This window comes from Microcaecilia unicolor, chromosome 9 (genome assembly GCF_901765095.1).
Source record: "Microcaecilia unicolor chromosome 9, aMicUni1.1, whole genome shotgun sequence".
Taxonomy (NCBI): Eukaryota; Metazoa; Chordata; class Amphibia; order Gymnophiona; family Siphonopidae; genus Microcaecilia; species Microcaecilia unicolor.
In genome coordinates, this window is record NC_044039.1 from 221,357,982 (window position 1) to 221,372,761 (window position 14,780).

General features: G+C 46.4%; 1 protein-coding gene across 2 annotated transcripts in view; it reads left to right on the forward strand.

Annotated features, from left to right (window-relative positions):
* Positions 1-532: 532 nt before the first annotated feature.
* The window catches only part of SPTLC2 (serine palmitoyltransferase long chain base subunit 2), a 121,894-nt gene continuing 107,646 nt past the window's right edge, over positions 533-14,780 (forward strand). For both annotated transcript variants that reach the window (XR_003943300.1, XM_030213969.1), the window contains exon 1: positions 533-761. Coding sequence is in view for 1 of the 2 variants with exons in the window: in XM_030213969.1 (XP_030069829.1) it covers positions 648-761 (114 nt within the window). In the remaining variant the exon portion in view is untranslated. The remainder of the gene's footprint in view (positions 762-14,780) is intronic.

Genomic DNA, 14,780 nt, shown 5'->3' on the forward strand with positions numbered 1-14,780 from the left:
AAATGTTAAGTAGTAGTAGTAGTAATTAAACTCTGGAATTGGTTGCCAGAGAATGTAGTAAAAGCAGTTAAGTTAGCGTGCGTATGCCTTGTAGCGCTATAGAAATGTAGGGTTTAAAGGAAAAGTCCATAGACTATTATTAAAATGGACTTGGGGAAAATGCACTGCTTATTTCTAGGATAAGCAGCAGAAAATGTGTTGAACTTTTGGGTGGTTGCTGGATATTTGTGACCTGGATTGGCCACTGTTGGAAAGAGGATTCTCTCCAAGTATGGCATCTACTTATGCACTATGACGTAGGTGGAAGGTTACTAGAGTTCACACAAGTGAGGGCGGATCCGCCCACCCTTCAACATTTCGGTGCGCGCCCTTCCCGCCCTCTCCCCATCTGGCGGGACTGGCTAGGCGAAAGCCAGCTGCCGTCGGCGTGGGGATTGGCTGCGCTGGAGGCATGCCGATGACGGGATTGGCCGAGCCGGAGCCTGGCGTAGAGCGTGCTATTGGCCGCCGAGTCAAGCTGGCGACGCCATTGGCTGTTGCCTGGTCGCCGGTGGCCGTGTGCGGAGTTGTTCCGGCGTGGGCGGCTTCCCTGCGTTCCGGGCGCTGCTGCCCTGGTCTGTCATTGCTTGTGGCCGGGCACGAGGAGGATGGAGACTCAGAGCGAGCCCGGGAAACAGCAGACGACGCAGAATGGGGGCCCCCTGAGGAACGGCTACGTCAGGAACGGAGGCTGCTGCTGCCCCGCCGTCGCCGGGGACAAGGTGAGGGGGAAGAAAAGTGGTCCCGAGCGCGCGCTCTGTCCGGAGGGGGAGGGGAGGGGAGGGGCTGCTTGATTGTGCGGCCGGGAGGAGCCGCCCTTTCTGCCACTGACTGAGCTCTGTGAATCATTGGACGTGGGAAGGTCCCGAGGCGCTGCTGCCTTCACTTCCACCTTTGCCTAGGGTCAGGGTGGAGCTTTTTCTGTGTCAGGGTCACGGTTCCCCCTCCCCCCCATTGACATAGGGTCAGGGTCACGGTCCCCCCTTCCCCCATTGACGTAGGGTCACATCCCCCTCCCCCCCATTGACATAGGGTCAGGGTCACGGTTCCCCCTCCCCCCCATTGACATAGGGTCAGAGTCACGGTCCCCCCCTCCCCCCATTGACTTAGGGTCAGAGTCACGGTCCCCCCCCCCCATTGACTTAGGGTCAGGGTGGAGCAGCTGTTTCTCTCTCAGGGTCACAGTTCCCCCTCCCCCCATTGACATAGGGTCAGGGTGGAGCAGCTCTTTCTTTGTCAGGGTCACGGTCCCCCCTCCCCCCATTGACATAGGGTCAGGGTCACGGTTCCCCTCCCCCCCATTGACTTAGGGTCAGGGTCACGGTTCCCCCTCCCCCCCATTGACATAGGGTCAGGGTCACGGTCCCCCCTCCCCCCATTGACTTAGGGTCAGGGTCACATCCCCCTCCCCCCCCCCCATTGACTTAGGGTCAGGATCACATCCCCCTCCCCCCCCCCCCCCATTGACTTAGGGTCAGGGTCACATCCCCCTCCCCCCCCTCCCCCCATTGACATAGGATCAGGGTCACGGTTCCTCCTTCCCCCATTGACATAGGGTCAGGGTCACATCCCCCTCCCCCCCCATTGACTTAGGGTCAGGATCACATCCCCCTCTCCCCCCCATTGACTTAGGGTCAGGGTCACATCCCCCTCCCCCCCCCCCATTGACTTAGGGTCAGGGTGGAGCAGCTGTTTCTCTCTCAGGGTCACAGTTCCCCCTCCCCCCATTGGTGTAGGGTCAGGGTGGAGCAGCTCTTTCTTTGTCAGGGTCACGGTCCCCCCTCCCCCCATTGACATAGGGTCAGGGTCATGGATCCCCCTCACCCAATTGACATAGGATCAGGGTGGAGCTCTTTCTCTGTCAGGGTCACATCCCCCCTGTCCCCCCCCCCCCCCCCATTGACATAGGGTCAGGGTGGAGCTCTTTGCTTTTTATACCTGAATAGCTCTTTCTCTCTCAGGGTCACGGTCCCCCCTCCCCCCATTGACTTAGGGTCAGGGTGGAGCAGCTGTTTCTCTCTCAGGGACACAGTTCCCCCCACCCCCATTGAGGGGGTTACCGAGGTTGCTTGACTGCTGCCTGGCGCTTCCTTCAGGAGCAAGAGGATGTGTAATAGTGTGGGGCTTCCTGCACTTGCATTCCGTGAAGTTGACAGAGCACTGGGGATTGGCTAATCTGCAGTGTTGTCTTTACGTAGTTCTCCTATTCACAGAGCCCAGACTAGAGTAACATTCCGTTACAAGTGGAGATGTCTCTCCTGGCTCTTATTACTTCAAGCCTGGTTTCTGAAACAGCTGGGCAACTGAGGTACGAAATGTAGCCTCTGCTGCAGCCTTGCAGACACAATCAGTTCATCCTGTTTCGCCTCTTTACAATGTATTTGTTAGGATTTATTTACCGCCTCTTGGAAGAAATTCACTCAAGGCAGTGTACAGCATGAATAAGTCAAAACATAAACAACAGACAATTGCAGCAGTAAAAATATTCAAATAACAGTATAAGTTTGGCATAGTATATACTACATTACAATGTGAACACAATATACAATAAAACATTTGAATAGACAGACTAGGGTATAAGCAAAGATGGAACATATAGTGGGGCATGTTCGATATTACATGTAAGTCCAACTTTGGATGTTTTGCTAAAAACGTCCAAAATTAAAGTGGGAAATATAGCCATTTTCAAAACAGAAAAACAACTTTTTTTTTTTTTTTTTAAATGGCTATTTGCTAGATGTTTTTGGTGCTCAGTGCGTTTATCTTTTTGGTCCATTAAAATAAAAAAATGTCCCAAGTCAAAAATACACAAAATCAAGCTGTTGGGATGTGGCAGGAGCCCAGCATTCTTAGTAGACTGGCCACACAGACATTACAGGAGAGTAATGGGGCACCACATCTCACCGTTGCTCCCTTATCTTGTCTGCTGAGCCCTCTAAAACCCACTACCCCCAACTGTACACCACTATAATAGCCCTTCTGGATGATATTTATTCTACTTTTTGTTTTACATAGAATAAATATATGTTTAATAACAGGTTATACAAGTGAAAGTACAAAATTCTGCAAGTCAGCACGTAGGTCTGATGCACTGTCCTTTCACATAGCAACTTACTTTCTTCATGAAATGTTTATTTGTGAAACAAAAAAAAAAAAAAGTAGGCTTCCTTTTACAAAGTGGTGCTACCAATTAGGCTGCACTGAATGCAAAGAAACCCATGGGAATTAAATGGACTTTTTCCATTCAGTGCATCGCTAATCAGTAGTGCTGCTTTGTAAAAGGAACCCTTAATTTTACTTGGTATGTAAAAGTGCCTTGGCTCAGTATATAATACAAGGACTATCGTGGGAGCAATAAAATAAAGCTTATAGGAGCATAATGAAGATCATATATGACAGGTATTGGAATTGGTACTTGTTATCTTAACGCTCCTACCCATGAACCATTGCATTGTGGAGGGCTTTCACTGGAAACCAGACGTAGGCCCAGATGCATCAACCAAACGTTAAAAAAATAAGAATCGTAAAAGTGCTTAACGATTTAAAAAAAACGAGGCATGCACTACAAAAACACTCCAGAAATGTTTGGATCGGTATTGCAAAGTAGGATGTATCACAGAATCGTTAAACCCGTCGTTAATCAGCGCCTAAAGCATGCGCAGAGCAGCCCAAGCGTTATGCTGGCTGCGCATGCCACAAAGGCCCAGCTGTCAAAACAAAAAAACCCCCCCACAAACACGTGTGTTTCGGGAGGGGGCAAAGGCACTTGTCATGAGCGTCCTGTATGGACGCCTTGCCCCCCCCCCCCCCGCACGAAAAATCTCCAATTTTAGCAGCCCCGGGCCGGCCCTCCTCCCTTCCTGTATTCTCCCACACTAGCTCCGCCTCCTGCCATGCTCCGGTCCCATGCCCCGCCCCCGCGGCCCCCCTTTGGTCGTGGCTGCCGCTCCCCCCATCCAACGACCCCCCCTTTGCCTTACCGGCCCGTGCAGCGCCTCTCACCTCTGCTGCACGGGCAAGAACAGCTGATCATCGAGTCAGAAGGCCTCCTCAGACGTCCCTTCTTTCTTCCTGGGCCCGCCAGTTTACCTACGTCAGAGGAGGGCCTTTGCCCCCTCCCGATCCTTTTTTTTTTTTTTTTTTTCTTTTTTGGTGCTGAGGGAGAGGGGAGCAGTGGCGACCTGGGGCGTCGACGCCCCTGACGCGTTTTCGCCCCCCCCCCCCCAGTTATTTTTTTTATTGGATTTTGTTAACTTCTAGCAGACAGACAGCCCTAACGAGAGGTACAGACTCTCGTTAGATTTCATGGTGTTCTCCTGCGTTAAACGAATCGGAAAGGGTTAGTGCATGTCATTTCAATGGGATTTGTAGAAGAATTGCTCATCTGCATTCAGTTTTCGTTAGCTGCTACTGTCCTCGGAAAATAGGCTTTAGTGCATGGAAAGGATAGGAAATTCTTCCCTAAGGGCTCATTTAACTCCTGAGGGCTCATTTAACGATGAAAAAACGTTTAGTGATTTAAGACTTTAATTGATATTCTAACAGAATGGGTGTTGGTAGGTGAGAGGACTCTTCTCACCTACCAACACCCATTCTGTTAGAATATCAATGAAATGCTTTGATGTCCCCATGCATACCCCCACCCTCCCACTCTGTCAGACTGTCAAAGTAATGCTTTGATGTTTCTCTTATATATACTATCTGCTAACACATTTGCTTATCTCTGATCTGAGGAAGAAGGGCAACCTTCGAAAGCTAATCAAGAAATGTATTAAGTTATGTCCAATAAAAAAGGTATCATCTTATTTTCTTTTCCATGTTTTATTTTGTTTGATTTCTATTGATAACCTTAAGAGTGAACTAACACGGCTACCACACCTCTCTACTTAAAAATTTAAACAATACAAGAACTATTAAGAAAGCACCAGAAATGCTAAAAAGGAAAATTAATACAAATTCCAAGTTTACTAACATTTAATATACTGCCTGTAAAATAACTAACCAGAAAATAGGAAATCTTTCCCCCACCATACTGGGTCAAACCAATGAACTATCTCCTCTCTTCCTTCCCGTTCACATTAATTGATTTGATTTGCTTACTTTATTTATTTTTTGTCTATTAGATTGTAAGCTCTTTGAGCAGGGACTGTCTTTCTTCTATGTTTGTACAGCGCTGCGTATGCCTTGTAGCGCTATAGAAATGCTAAATAGTAGTAGTAGTAGTAGGATCCTTCCTCTTCTGACTCAAAACCATTATGTCCCTTTGTTTTGATCAGTCTTGTCTCACAGGCTACATTCCAGACTTGGGTGAAACTGCTGACTCTTCCTTTTCCTGCATCTATTTGCCCCACCTTGTTTTGTTATCATTCTGTGTTTTATGGTTCACATTTGACCTTTAAGCTGTGAATAGCGGAGTCATTTTTTTAATGCATATTTGACCTTTTTATTGTGTATTGCCCTGAGGAATGTTTCTGGACTCTCGTCTTGTAAACAGCAGGAAATGGTCAACTTTGACAACCCATCAGCTTTTATTTTTAATGTTTTGATAGGTGCCCCTATGTAGCACACAGATCTACATTCCCAGAATACCTAGAAAACAACTCATTGAAGATGGATATAAAATTGTACTGCATTTAGAAAAAAAAAATTAATCACACATGAAGGGGATTTTTGGATGGAACTTATGCATTTTTCAGTTGTAGCTGAAGGCAAATTGCGTTCAAGTACAGCAGGTGTTTTCCTGTTCTCGGAGGGATTATAAGCCCTTTTACTAAAGCTTAGCGTACACTAATGGAATTAGCATGTGCTAAAGGTATAAAGTGGGCTTCTTCACGCTAAGTTTATAATCGAGGCAATGGAGGGTTACACGATTGCCCAAGATTGCAAGGAGCTGCAGTGGGATTTGAACCAGGCTTCTGTGGCTTTTGGCCTGCTCCTTTTAACCATTGGGCTACTCCTGTAGCACACCTGCTGTGTACCACAACAGAATAAAACTTGCACGTTGCAAATAGCAACAACCCTATCTATGAAAAGGCAGGGCCACAACTTATGTTTTGTCTCCCAACAGAACATACTCAACTGCTACAGAGCCCCTGTGCGCTGATAAAATACCTCACTTTGGTTATACCGTCACTAAATACAGAATAGTTGCTCATCGATTACAAACGTGGATAAATGAAATGTAAAAACTGAAAATGGAAAATGCAATAATCCACTCTGTATGCAGTGCAGAAGCAGAAATAAATAGGTTCCACGTTCTTCACACTAACCTGGTGCTTCAAAATGTTTCTGTGGCTACAACCCCCCCCCCCCCCCCCCCCAAAAAAAAAAAAAAAAAAGATACAGGCCAATGATGTTTTTATGGAGGGCTTGCTCAGGTCGTGACCCCATTTGGGCTTGTGAAGCTCTGGACAGCTCTTTCACAGCCTGTCATCCTCTTTTATTTCTCCCTCCAACCATTCCTGTACTACTTTCAACTATTTCCTTTCCTTTTCAGTCCTCTGTCACACCTCCAGTCCAGCCCCATCCTTTCATTGCCACCACTATGTTGGTGCCAGCAGTCTCCTAGTTTTCAGGCTATTACAAGCAGTGAAGGCATCAATCACCAGGAAGAGGCTGTAGCTCTGATCTTCAACCAGGTGGCAGCTGCAATGACAGTTCTCTCCCTTGTGCTCCTGCTGCCTTTTGGTACTTCTAGGCCCTGTCAGATGCAGAAAGTGTTAACTTCCAGGTCCAGTGGGAAATGGTGGTCGGTGTTTCACTGAGCCCATATGGATGTGGTGATTTTCCTGCTTTTGTTTGGACTTGAGAACAGACTCCCAGCTCAACCAGATGTGGGGGACTGGTGATCTGCTGCATCAGGCAGGGGATGAGATGGTGTCTACCAAGGTGCTGAGAGTTGAAATGGTCCTTGTCTTGAGCTTTGGTCAGTGAGCTGGCTTTTTGGGGGTGGGGGTGGGATATGGATGGGTATGTGAGGGTGCAGGTAAATGAATATGACGACCAGTAGCAGGAGAAGCACTCAAGTATACAATCCTTAGCGTCCCTCTGGACCTGCCCAGAATGCAACTGATGGGTTGTGAACACCTTCCAGCAGGTGGAGACTGAGATCTCTGACTCTACAGAGAGCCAATAAGAGCCTTAGCTAACTGTATCTAGACTTGGTATTATCAGTCTCCAGCAGGTAGAAGGTGGTGAGCCCTTTCAGTCTCTATCTTTCTTTACTAAAAGAAAAAGTAGTACTATCTTCTTTCAATTTTGACTTGAGTGCTTTTGCTGTTCTGTGCCCTGGTGTCTCTTGTTATGTCCGGAGGCTGAGATCCACAGGAGTCTCGCTCAGCGTCGGGGGTGTTACTTCGGGTGGCTGGGTCCCTCCACCATCCTCTCTTGGTATCCTTGCTTTAGTGGCTCTGCAGGTTGTTAGCCAGCCTTCACCTCTTCAGTGGAACAGTGTGTTAAGGCTTTGAGAGAGGCAGCTGCTATTAAAAAAAAAAAAAAAAAAAAGTAGAGAAAAACGGCCTGAGCACTAGTGTTTCTAGGTGAGAATGAGCAAGTCAGCTCTGTGTCCGCCACAGGCGGCATCTGCTCTTTTCCTTGCAGCTTGGTTTTGTTTTGGGAAAAAAAAAGCCCACGCCACGGTTCTTCCTCAGCACTATGGCTGCAATGGTCTTGGGGTTTGCTGCAAGGCGTTCTCTTTGGCTGCGAGGTTGGTTGGCAAATGCGGCCTCTAAGTCTAAACTCAGTAGGTTTCCCTTTAAGGGATCACTTTTTTGTTTGGTGAAGAATTAGACAAGTTAGTTCACAGTCTGGGAGATACTAAGGTGCCTCGACTTCTGAAGACAGGCCTAGGGCATCGGGTCGCGGGCTGTTTTCAGGCTGCAATTGGGGTTGAGATTTTTGCTGGTATAGGCCAGGCAGAGTGACTCCGATCCAGCGGTCTCTGTTCTTTCAGAGAAATCAGTCCTTTCGCAGAGGTCGACAGAGAGGCAGGAGCCTCTTTTCTGTCAACTGCCTATCCTGCACAATGAAGGTTTGTGGGTCCAGCCTCTGATACCTGTGGGAGCTCACTTAAAACAGTTCTATTGGAGGTGGGCCCAGATTAACTCAGATCAGTGGGTGCTAGCAGTTATTTGTGACGGATATGCATTAGAGTTCACGCTGCATCTTCCAGATGCTTTCTTGGAGTCTCCCTGTCAATTTCTCCTCACGGTGGGCGTGATCAGGGATACTCTGAAAAGGCTCATAGAGCTTTAGGCTATTTGTCCAATTCTCTCTTCAGAGCTCAGACAAGGACGTTATTCCATTTACTTTCTTGTCCCAAAGAAAGAAGGATCATTTTGGCTGATTCTAGATCTCAAGGTTGTCAGTCGGGCTCTTGGGGTTTCCAGTTTTCGCATGGATACTCTGCATTCAGTCACTGTGGCAGTGCGGTCTGGGGAGTTCTTAACCGCACTGGACTTGATGGAGGCCTACCTGTATGCACATCCCGCACCAGCGTTTTCTTTGCTTCATGGTGTTAGGCAGGCATTTTGCATTTCGAGCCTTGCCTTTTGGTCTTGCTGCATGTTCACAAAAGCTACTGTTGGTCATCGTGGTGGCTGTCAGGAGAGAGAGCATTTTCATCCTTGGACGATTGGCTGATCAGGGCGAAGCCATATCATGAGAGTTGGGACATCACGGTTCAAGTAGTTCACTTTCTACAGTCCCTCGGTTGAATGGTCAGCTTTCAAAAGAATTGCCTAGTGCTGTCTCAGTCGCTGGACTGTTTGGGAGTGATCGTTGGTACTCTGCAGGGTCAAGTATTTCTCCCCCAGCCCTAAATTCTCAAGTTAACAGATTTGGATTTAAAAATTTCTTCACAAGTCTGTGCCGTGTGCAAGGGTTATCTTTAAATTTTTGGGCTCCATGACGGTGACTATAGAGGCGCGATGAGATCTTTGCAGAAGTCCCTTCTGGCATTATGGTCGCTTCAGAGGGGACTCCCTGCAGGAAAGGTTGCCTCTGCAGGCTCAAGATCGCGGCAGCCTCCTCCGTTGTCTTTGCATGACCAATCTGGCCAAGAGGATGCCTTTAGAACCGCCACAGTGGGTGGTAGTCATAACAGATGCCAACCTCCAGGGCTGGGGAGCTCACTGTCAGGGACAGTGTGCGCAGGGCTTTGGTCTAATCCAGAGACTTCCTGCTCAATCAACCTCTGGAAACCATCTCAATTCGTTGGTGCTCGAAGCATTTCGTTCGCTGTTAGTAGGCGAGTAGGTTTGCATCCTTTCAGACAACACCACAGCAGTAGCTTTTGTCAATCAGCATGGGAGGACGAGGAGTCGACAGCTGGAACTGGAGATGGCTCAACTGATGTCATGGGTGGAACTTCATCTAGTCTCCCTCTTTTCGTCTCACATAGTGGGAGTGGCGAGTGTTCAGGCAGACTTTCTCAGTCGCAATACTCTGGATTTGGGAGGATGGGCTTTCTGCAAATCTGCTTTTCAGGAAATTGTAGTTCACTGGGGGCTTCTGATCATGGATCTCTTAGCCTTGAGTCTCGATGCAAAAGTGCCTTAATTTTTCAAGTCAAGGAAGAGATCTCAAAGTGAAGGGCATGGATGCTCTTCTTCATCATTGGCCTCCCAGGCTTCTTTATTCATTTCCTCCTTGGCCTCTGCTGGGATGTGCGATTCTGAGGGTCAAGTAATCCTGGCGGTGCCGGATTGGCCTCACAGGCCTTGGTATGCAGATCTCTAGCACCTTCTTGTTGGCTCTCCGCACAAACTTCTGGAGTCTCAGGATCTCGTGGTCCAGGGTCTGGTGGTTCATCCAGACCCCAGCTTGTTTTTGTCTTGCAGCCTGGCTCTTGAGCGGGCGTGGTTGATGAAGAGGGGTTACTCAGCTGCGGTGATGGCCACTATGCTTCAGTCGTGGCGTAGATCAGCCTCTCTGAATTGTATCAGGATGTGACAAGTGTTCGAGGCTTGGTGCTTGGGGTCAGAATGTATATCTCCGTTTCGGGCTTCAGTGGCACAGGTTTTGGATTTTTTACAATGGAGGTTTGATAAAGGCCTGGCTCTGGCTTCTCATAAAATACAAATTGCTGCTCTGTCTTGTTTTCGGGGCCGCATTCACGGGAATTCATTAGCTAGCCATTCAGATATCTCTCGGTTTCTGCCCAGAGCGGGTCTCATTTGTCTTCCCTCTAGGACCATCTTTCCTGTTTGGGACCTTTAATTTGGTTATTTTGGTTCTCTCTAAGTCGCCCTTTGAACCTTTGACATACTATATTCTCAAGGATTTGACGCTCAAGGTGGTATTCTTGGTAGCCATTAGCTCGGCCAGGAGAGCGTTGGAGTTGCAGGCTCTTTCCTGTTGGTCTCCATTTTTGGATTTTTCTAAGGAGCGAGTGGTCTTATGCCCCCCTGTTCCTTCCTTTCTCCCTAAGATCGTCTCAAGGTTTCATTTGTCCCAATCGGTGGTGGTACCTGTGCTAGGTTTTTCCTCTGGGTCAGAGGATCAGTGGTGTCTAGATGTCTGGAGAGTTTTGAAGCACTATTTGAGAACTACAGAGGAATTCCGACAGATGGATCGTCTGTTTTTGTTGCTTGGAAGTTCCTGTAGAGGGTTAGCGTTGTCTAAGCCAACCACTTCTCGGTAGCTTAAGGAGATGATTGCCTCATACCTTCTTTCAGGGAAAGCTATACCACCGTGGTGAAAGCACATTCTACCAGAGGGCAGGCTGCATCGTGGGCAGAGCGCTTGGTCCTCCTTGCATTCCTTTTCGAAACATTACAGATTGGATGTTTAGTGTTGTCAGGAAGCGGTGCTCACGGTGGGCTTGCTAGGTTTCCTCTCATGAAGATACTGCTATGTTACTTCCTATCAGTCACGTTCTGGGCCAGTTCAGAGGGAGGCTAAGGAAGAAGAAATTAGTTCTTATTTTCTAATTTTCTTTCCTTTAGTCCCTCCAGATCGGCCCAGATCCTTCCCGCTTACTGTTTGATCAGATGTGGTATGTTTCTCCTTGTGTTTTGTTTTTGTTTTTTTGTTCTAAAGAGCTGCTTTGTGCGTTTGCAGTTTCTTTGTTTTGGAAAAGAAAAAAACCAAAACAACTGTAAGCCCAACGATAACAGAGGCAGCCAATTCTGGCACATTGCGCAAGATGCAAATTCTCATGCTTACTAAGTCTTGTTAGCTGCTCAAGTTAAAAGGGTGCACAGAATCTTTGGGACACTAATACTGACTCTATCTCTACTCTTATTGGCTATCTCTCTAGTAAAGTTATTGGTCTCCACCTGCTGGAAGGCATGCACAAGCCATCAGTCACATTCTGGGCTGGTCCGAAGGGACTAAAGGAAAGCAAATTAGTAGGTAAGAACTAATTTGTCCTTTGTGCTTGGGAAGCCAAATTCGTTGCAAGTAAGTTCGATTCCTGTGATCCCTCGGTCAGATGAGCTGCTTCTGAGTTGCGGGGGTGAATGGGGTTCAACGACGCTTCCTCACACTTCTGTTGCATGCAAGGCTGATAGGGAAATTTTCTCTGGTCCCGCAAACACACGGTATTGCTCTAGAGTCATCTGCTTCATAGCTAGGGGAAGCTCCTGCACTTTTTCCCTCCTGTTACCTATTTCAATTTGGTCTGGTTACAGTGGAGCTCTAGATGTGTGCTACAAGAGCATCTTTCCTCTACAAGGCCATCTTGGATCATCACCCCCCCCCCCCCCCCCTTAATTAAATGTCTGAGGACCCAGTGCATTCTCTGGGTCTTGGTGCATGCATCTTTTGGTTCAGGACTCTAGATTACTTCCTTCTGTAGAAATTGTTGGTAGGTGAGTTGTGGTCTACATTTTGTTGCAGGAATACTGGAGAGCTGGTATTGTACAATCTTCTTTTATCTTTTTAAATAAGGTAGAACTCGCAGCTCATAGGTCTTTTTCTATTTGCTGTCTGAAGGGCATAACCATGTATTCTGGAGTGGTGTGGTTGGACTTGAGGAAAAAAAATTAGCAGGTAAAACCACATTTTTTTCTTACCATTTAGGTGCCCAGTTCTCCATTTTACCAAGATCTTGTAATTCTCCATTGACAAGCAGGATGAATCGGACACAGAAGTGGATGACATCTGATGGAACTGACCTGGACTAGTGGAGGATTTTTTTTTCCAGAGCTCAGGAAAACTAAAGTCCTGTGTCTTTTTGTCTGCACTACTGCTGAGATGTGTGTGTGTGGGGGGGGGGGGGGGGGGGGTTCTGTATGCTGCTCAGTGTGATAAGTGCAGTCTCTCTGGGCCAATAGTTTCAGCGCAGTGTTTCCTTGCCTGGTCGCTCTGTTTTATTTATTTATAATTTTTTTAAATAATACATTCATATATATATATAAATGTAGGATTAAAGATTAATTTACAAACAGAAATATTATTCACCCATATTTAAATCATATACATATTGACCACAATAATTGGGGAACAAGATATAGAAAACATAAGAAATAAAGCAATCAATCAAAGAGGAGAGCGTTATTCGCCCACTAGCAGGAACATACAGCACATTTCCTATGTGGACATTCAGGGTTGAACATTTCCCTTCTCCTTGGCTTTTATAAATTCAACCAATTTCTTGGGATCCAAAAATACATAGCTTACATTTTCAATTGTTACTAAGCATCTACATGGATATTTCAGTATATACATCCCTCCTAAGGCAAGAATCCTTGGCTTTAAGACCAAGAGCTCTCGCCTTCTCTTTCAAGCGTCAGCTGACGGGGAGTGGAATTCACAGGGCCAGAGGAGGGTAGACACCCCCGTTTTCCCCTTCCCTTTCACCATAATTTCAGCAAGTAATGTTAAATTCCACCGAAAATTTCAGCTTGGGTCCAGAGCTCAGAGACTAACATCCTTCCTGGACACCATCTTGTTCCCCTGGTCGTTCTGTTTTAATGGAGGAAAATTTGAAAGAATGGTTTAATCATTCCTTTATCTCACAACGAAGAACTGAAAAAGCTAAAAACACAATCCAGGAAACTCGAACGAGCATGCAAAAAAATCAAAAGACAAACGCACACTCAACACATCAGAAAGAAAATACAAATACGCAATAAGACGAACCAAAAGATCATACTATAAAACTAAAATAGGGACAGATTACAAAGACACGAAGAAATTATACCAACTCGTGAACAAGCTCCTAGACACCAACTTGGTCACTACAACGAATACAGACTACAACAAACTAAGTATTTCAATGAAAAAATTGTAAACCTACGCAACACGCTACCTCATGACAACACTGACATCGAAAACTTCCTTAATGAGTTGGACCCAACTACTGGAGAATACCCGGCCGACCGAACCTGGTTAAACTTCGCCCTCCTTACCATCGATACTGTTACACAGGCAATAAGCAGGTTCTCCAACACTCACTGCAAACTAAATACCTGTCCCAACTACCTAATGAAATCCGCCCCTGACCGCTTCATAGCAGACCTCACATCCCACCTGAACTACGTGCTTCAACAAGGTCTCTTCCCTATGGAAAACGACAACATCCTACTCACCCCGATACCAAAAGACACCAAGAAAAAAACAAATGAAATCACTAACTACCGTCCAGTAGTATCCATCCCATTGGTAGTCAAACTGATGGAAAGCATGGTAGCCAAACAACTCAGACTGTATAAACAAATTCTCAATATTACACGAGTCTCAATCAGGTTTTCGTCCCCTCCACAGCACAGAAACAGTACTACTCACTCTTCTAGCCAAATTCAAGCAGGAAATAGCAATAGGCAAAAACATCCTCCTCCAATTCGACATGTCTAGTGTATTCGACATGGTAAACCATACTATATTAATAAGATTACTAGATAAGTTCGGGATCGGTGGAAACATACTTAGCTGGATCAAGGGTTTCCTAACCACAAGAACATATCAAGTAAAATCAAACTCAGACATATCACCGTGGAAAGCAGACTGTGGAGTACCACAAGGATCACCACTATCACCGATTCTCTTCAACCTAATGATGACCCTACTAGCCTTATCCAACCAAGGCTTTAACCCTTTCATCTATGCAGACGATGTCACAATATACATTCCTTATAAATCTAACCTGACAGAAATCACCAACGAAATCAAGAACAGCTTGTACGTCTTGGACTCTTGGGCTAATGCATTGCAACTAAAACTCAACAAAGAAAAAAACCACACTGTCTCATCCTCTTGTCCCAACACAGCGCGGACAACCCCACAATCATCAACACCCCAGATTACACCCTCCCTATCTCAGTCAGACAGCCTGAAAATCCTCAGCGTTACAATGGACCGCTACTTAACACGGAGCCAAGTGACATCCACGACAAAGAAAATGTTCCACTCAATGTGGAATCTCAAATGCCTGAAGCAATTCTTCCAGAGGGAAACATTTCGCAACCTGGTACAATCAGTGGTACTAAGCCATGAAGATTACTGCAATGGAATCTTTTCGGGATGTAAAGAACAAACCTTAAAGAAACTTCAGACCGCTCAAAACACGGCAGCTAGGCTTATCTTCGGAAAAACGCGATTTGAAAGCGCAAAACCCCTCCGCGAAAAAATATACTGGCTCCCAATCAAAGAACACATTGCTTTCAAAATCTGCACTCTGGTTCACAAAATTATCTACGGTGAAGCCCTGGGATACATGACAGACTTGATCGACCTACCAACTAGAAACGTATCCGAATCAACACGAATGTACCTAAATCTGCACTACCCAAGCTGCA